This window comes from Erigeron canadensis, chromosome 1 (assembly GCF_010389155.1).
Source record: "Erigeron canadensis isolate Cc75 chromosome 1, C_canadensis_v1, whole genome shotgun sequence".
Taxonomy (NCBI): Eukaryota; Viridiplantae; Streptophyta; class Magnoliopsida; order Asterales; family Asteraceae; genus Erigeron; species Erigeron canadensis.
In genome coordinates, this window is record NC_057761.1 from 38,190,256 (window position 1) to 38,196,850 (window position 6,595).

Genomic DNA, 6,595 nt, shown 5'->3' on the forward strand with positions numbered 1-6,595 from the left:
TCATTAATTCTCTTGATTTAACCGAGTGAAAACTTATTGAGTACTAACTGCATAAAATTTCAAATCTGGAGCTGGCCATCAATCCAAAACACCAAGAAAAACAAAAGGTATAGACAGAGACATTGACACTACTAGATTACAGGTAAATAACTAAAGCTCACCCAACAATCAACATATAAAATTACAAAAGGTTTATAAATTCTATCCGCCACACTCCCTGTCGCCGCCGCCGCTAATCTGTCAACGCTGTCATTCAATCATAAAAACTATTGTACAAACTTACTTCTTCCCTTCATATATTCACAACCTTTTTTTGTGCTACTGCTGCTCTATTCCAAATCAGCACACAAAAGCTTCATTTACTGTTGTACCAAGCATAGAAAATAATCTAATTAAAATTCAAACATACAAGTTTTTAATGCAAGATACATATTGCATTGAAAAGACATGTAGGCTTGATTCCGTATGGTCTACATTTGATTAACGGACAAATCCAGATTGCTTTTATCTTTATAGACTCAAATCGAATGAGAAGAAAATAGAAGGATAAGGGACCAAAATGGCCTTTTTTGGAGATAGAAATGCCTTTTCCGTTGTCAAGTTTGTTTCGAACCAAAAATAACTAGGCAAATAGTAGGTAAGCATAGATGAAAGGAAACCAACATAGAGTTTATGAATGGAGTATAAACCATACAACATGAGACGATGGTTATAGTACTTGAGTTTCACATACTCAAGCTAAAAGATATTCATCTTATTAAAATTAATTTAAAGAATATTAAAATATCAGTTTGCCAGTACAAATAATTACTTGTTATGACCCCTTACCCACCCCAACTGCTTTTGAACATCTAATTAGCAGTTAGATTGATGCCATCCTTATCGCACTGAAAAGGTCAAATGTGGAATAAGAAAATGTACCGGTTAATGTTCAAATATCTAGCTCTGGAGGGGAGACCCAGGCTCAGAACCATATACAGAAGAAAATGATATTGTATCTTCTTTCGGTATAGTCACAAAGTTGAGTGGCCCAGTGGTTAACCTTCTCATTTCCTTGGAATACCCGTTTTGACGACTAGAGTATGACCGGGGAGTCATGGGCTCCATTGATGGGGTTCTACCTGAGCTCCTTCGGGGTGTCGGGGTCATTGACCCATTTCCATTTGCACAATACCCATTACCTGCCATCCTAAAACTGCTGGATCTCCTTGGACTAGGCTTTGAGCCATAAATGGATTCTCTTTCTTTAAGTAGCAAGTCCTGAAGCTTCTTTTGGTCCTGTACAAACCCAAACGAACATTAATACCCTCCTTGAGTCATTTTATGATATGTAAACAAAGCAACAGTAACACGTTTCTGAAAAGTTAAAACATTAATGTCCCTGCTTTAGTTGTAAATAGGTCTATCTAGGCTGTGATTGTCTCAACAAGTCAAATGTGCCCAATAAGAAAAGCAGGTCAACTAAGTCGAACAGGTTTGGAACTCAGCCAAAGTCCATACTAACATTCAAATTGAAAGGTTAGTGTTGTAATATAATTTTCTTAATCATGATTAACACATTCATTCCATTAAAAAAAAATATAATCTAAACTAAGGAACAAGAAAGTGCTTGCAGGTCAACACACACAACTCTTTTGACCCACACTAAGAATGATCCATTTTCACCTTGTACCCAACCCGCCTGTTTAAGGACCATCATGTATATAAAGACGTCACAACAAATTACCCTGAATCGCTTCTTTTCCTCTTCTTTCTGCATTCTCGTAAGTTTATATTCCTCCAAGATTGTCACCAAGCGTGCCTACAAATAATATTTCATAAGATGTGGAAAACTAACCGAGACCAACATATATGGAATACTAAAATAATGAAAACTTACCCCATCGTAAAGAAATGACTTCTTTTTGTCATCTTCCCACGAAATTGTTTTGCATATTAGATTATCAACGATTGCTGTAATTGGTCGCTTGTTAGTCCAAAGATTGATAGAGCTTGATAATGGACTATGGTAACCAACGAAGAATTTATATACCTGGAATCTTGGTAACAGTGATTCGAGCTCGTTCAGCCCGTTTTAAACTTAAATGGACTCCTCTTCCAGCACTATACCGATTTTGATCCTAAGTATCAATAAAGAAAAGACAGAAAGTCAAAAGCTAGAGTCATTTCATGCATTATAAAAGGGGGTAAATGGGTAAAATAGATAATCAGTTTTGTTGCATAAATATTCTAAGATAATATTTGAGCACTAAAAAAAACAGTAGTATGTTATTATCAGAATAGTTATAGTTATTAGATGCTACAAAGATAGGAAGAAAAGGAAAATAACATTACAAGGTTATAATCTTCAAGCCAATTTTCCTCCTCACATGCAGCGAGCCACCGTTCTATCCTATCCATGATTTCCTTTCGGCTCAAAGCTTCAGCCTTTACTTTAATGATTTGTGCTTCAATGTTACTCAAAAGTTCACTGGGGTCCAATAGACCTATATACATTAAAGGTTTCAAGTTTTTTTACTTCATCACAAACAACTTATTATGATTTATTAGGAATGAAATGAGCCCACCTACCAGAATCTATCATCGCATTAGATTTATCAATAGCTGTGCTAGGATCAGGCTCAATATGAGTCTTGAAACATATGTCTTCCAACTCAGACCTCCTCTTCATTACTAATTCTTTCATTCGACCTGCTTTCAGTTTACTCAGCCTCTCAACTTCTTGTGAAGCCTGTCCAGATTATCATTAGACATGGTAAGATGGAAGTCTGACAAGTCGGGTAACAGCTAATATGGGTTAAGTGAAAACAGGAGATTTTCAAAAGGGTGAAACGGGTCGGGTCAGGTTGACCTGTAAAATACTGTTTGTCCTTGTTCGTACAAAATGTGAATCCATTGGATATAATCACATCATCTATACTACTACAACGATAATATAAACCATCAAATAGAATGATTTAGGAGGTGTATGTCAGTATGTGTCAAAATCTCTTATATAGATGCCGGAAAGTTTGAAACAGTTTATCGCTTACTACAACCCATATGACATATTCCATTTAAGCTATAAAAAAGCATTACCCCTTTTGATTGGAGAAACAAAAATTAAGACAACCTGCTGAATAATCTCTAATGAAAGAGCCGTTGGTTCCACAATTTCTGATTCTGGTAATCTAGTAACCGATGTAATTCTTGAGAAGTAACTCTTTTCCTCCCTTGTGGTGTCCATTATTTGCCAAAGTTCAGATAACAATGCAGCAATATCTTTCAACTTCATTTCATCAAAAAGACAGAACAATTACTCAGTACTTCAATAGTCAACAACAAATAATATACATTTTTGTTATTTCAAATTTTAGTTTACCTTCTGTAACCGCACTCTCTTCTCTGTTTTCAACTTAAGAATCGCGTTTGCAAGACCTTCCAGTGTACCATCGCTTATATTTGTCGCTTGTTCTAGGCTTGTACCCTCCAAGCTTGGATGCACATCACTAATAGTTTTGCCAAAATCCAACCCGAGAACACTACACATGGAATGCACCTCGTTCACATGTTCTAAAACTTTATGTAGCCGCTCCGACTGCAAATAATATCAATTAAACTAAATAACCTTGTAATGTAATAACTGTGCTTTCGAATAGTATCATATCATTTGTAAATGTAGGTACCTTTTCCTTTTGCAGAGTACGAAGATGAGATTGATATTCTCCTAGTTTTCTGAGAGACAAATCTTGTTCTTCCAAAGTCAACAAACCAACTGAGTCAACAAATTGACTATAACCCAAAATTTCACCGTTGATTTTTTCGATTTGACTCTTTATATCTGCAAATTGTTTGATTCTCTCCTCTTTCTTTACTTTCAAATCTTCTACCAATGGAGTGACTATTGCAAGCTGAGCTTTTAATGATGACGATTTGTTTTCCATGTTTAGCTGTGTACAATCCAGGTAGATAAAAGTCATAACTCATAAGGATTTAAACAGTAAGAATCGATATTTAATTAGCTATGGAATGGAAAGAAGTCAGTCAACCCATAAAATATCAGTAACCGCGGAATATCATCGATATGGTAATTAAATGCATGGACTAACCCATCGTGATTTAAATTTACTATAGCAAAACGAATACTTCATTCCAAAAAGAAACACAGCTTAAACTATTTGTAATTTTTACAATATTCTTCTAAAATATTTATGAATCATTACGCCAATCATTTACTATCAAGTTGACTTTCAACGTTAAAGTACATTCTTATCTAGAAAAAGAAAAACAATATCATAGCTAAAGGAGTGGTTGCAAGAATTTTAAAAGTAACACAAACATGATTAAGATTAGGTAAAAGCAATAATAAAGTTGATAATGATGGCTTCTAGAATTAGAACGAATATTAGTTTATACCGGAAAATGAGTGTTAAGATCACCCAGAGAGGCAATAAGGGTGGCGAGTTCAGCTTCTTTGGCAGCAACCGATTGGTGTAGGCGCGCTTTGGTGGCTGCAGCCTCATCAACCTTTCTTCTATACACTTCTAAACACTCTCTTTCCAACTCCATTAACAGTCTGTCTTTCTCTGCATCATTTTCACCTATATCCATCCATATTTGCTGCCATACATAGTAAATCCAAAAATTAAACTTTATACATAAAAAGTAACAACTTTCTTTTTACCAAGATCACATATAATTGATAATTCCATATTCTCGGTACTATAATAACACCAACGAGTCTTTTTCTAGACAATATTAGTCAAACTTTATACAAATATGAGAAATTGTAAATATACATATAATATAATGATATAATTACATGTCCCTATCACAATTAATTGTAGGTGGAAATAGAAAAGAGAGAAAACGAAAAAGTGATAAGACTTATAGCAACTGAAATTTTCCAAATTCTGTATGAACAAGAAGAGCATGAATCATGTGAATGAAAGGGCAACAAAATGAAGAAAAATAACACAATAAAGCATAAAATATACAGTAACATTTTTGTGACTTGCATTAATTTCAGGGAACAAAAAATAATTCCTGTAATTCATGACTTTTATGCCAATTTCCAACTCACAGAATTTATTCTATCATTTCTACTCCTTTATTTATTTTTTGGCAGCCCAACTTACAGAAACTCATTGACATCAGAAAAATAAAAAATACCCAGTTCAAGAATTTGATTACTAAAACTTGAAGCTATCATCAAAATTATTAAAGTTCAAAACTTTATCAAGTTTTCGCAAGTTCCCATTTCAAGATTTTTATTACTAAGCATGAAACTATCATCAAGTTTATTAAAGTTTAAAACTTTATTAAATTTTAACAAACCCCATTTACATATAACAAAAAAAAACACAACACAAAACTTGCATGTAGATTTTTGCTTCGAATTGACAAAAATGGAGACTAAACAGGGGGAAAAAAAAATCAAAAAATGTGTCTTTAACAGAAGAATAAAATTACCTGAAGTTCTTTAAGTAAAGTATTACAAGTAGTGGCTGTACGGACACTAGAAGGACTTCCTGCCAACATTGTTCTTTCAACACACTTTTTTTCTTAAAAAAAACAGCTTTTTATGACAATAAACACAGAAGGAAACTTTAGCAAGTCAAAGAAAAGCTCATGATTGAAAAATTCAAGAAAATTAAAATCGAAGGGTGTTTTCCTTTTCTTTCTTTTTTTTTTTTGCTTGATTATCTTCTAAGCCAAAAACCCAGAAAACCTTCAAAATTTAACAAGATCTGAAGCTTCCTTCAACAAACCCCACTATCTTTTCTTCTTGCTTTTGCTTAAAAATTTGATTTTAAAATGTAGAAAACAATGGAGTATAAAAATATTTTTCTATAAAAAACCAAAATGGGATCTGTTACTAAAAGAAAACCAAAGTTGTGAAGATGATAAACAAAAGAAAGAGAGAAGAATTAGGTACTGGTGAAGAGGACAAACAAACTAAATGGACCACCAGAAGAAAATGAAAATTATATTATACATCTATTTATAATCTATATATAATAAAATCAAAGAAAGAAATAAAAACTCTTTTTTCAAGAAGAAGAGAAGAGTGGATTAAGCTACAATGCGCAGTAGACGGATCTGCGCATGTTAATTAAGTACAAGAAGATTTCTTTACTAAATTCTCACTCTCTTTGTGTTTAAAGACAGGTTCTTTTCTTTCTTCTCTCTCATACACGTATTTTTTTTAACAACCATGAACCAACTGAAAATTTTTATTCTCTCATATAGACGTAATAAAGAAAGAAAGAGGCTATATCTTTTTGTTTCATCATTATTGATAAGAAAAAGAAAATAAAAAACTAGTAAATAGAGTATAACATTCATGAGGACAGTGATTGAAAAGATATCTCCATTATCAAGGTTTTGTGTTAAGTCTTGAGTGAACATAACATGAAAATCCCTCTATGAATATTTGGTTTGAGTGTATCTAGAGTTTAAGTCTAAAAAAAAGAAAATGATAAACTTTCATAATCAATCCTTTTAAAAATCCTCTTAATATATTCACTTATTGACACATATAATCCACTAATTTTATTTCCTAATCTCACTCTCTGATTTTTTCACATGTCATGATCCTATTAATTAGGAGGAT

At 33.0% G+C, this 6,595-nt stretch overlaps 1 protein-coding gene across 2 annotated transcripts; it reads right to left on the minus strand.

The window, feature by feature from the left end:
- LOC122603457 (65-kDa microtubule-associated protein 6-like) lies at nt 1–6,021 on the minus strand. 2 transcript variants are annotated; one of them, XM_043776177.1, is made up of 12 exons: nt 5,452–6,021; nt 4,396–4,599; nt 3,666–3,929; nt 3,362–3,577; nt 3,113–3,268; nt 2,572–2,731; nt 2,335–2,486; nt 2,033–2,120; nt 1,880–1,953; nt 1,727–1,801; nt 922–1,278; nt 1–365 (listed from the first exon to the last, which is right to left on the minus strand). In XM_043776177.1, the coding sequence occupies exons 1-11, from the start codon at nt 5,518–5,520 to the stop codon at nt 940–942; spliced, it is 1,797 nt and encodes a 598-aa protein (XP_043632112.1). In that variant the 5' UTR covers nt 5,521–6,021; the 3' UTR covers nt 1–365; nt 922–939. The 2 variants fall into 2 exon arrangements, with proteins under 2 accessions (XP_043632112.1, XP_043632106.1); XM_043776171.1 differs by having other exon boundaries at nt 1–362; nt 5,452–6,018.
- Between the last annotated feature and the right edge of the window lie 574 nt (nt 6,022–6,595).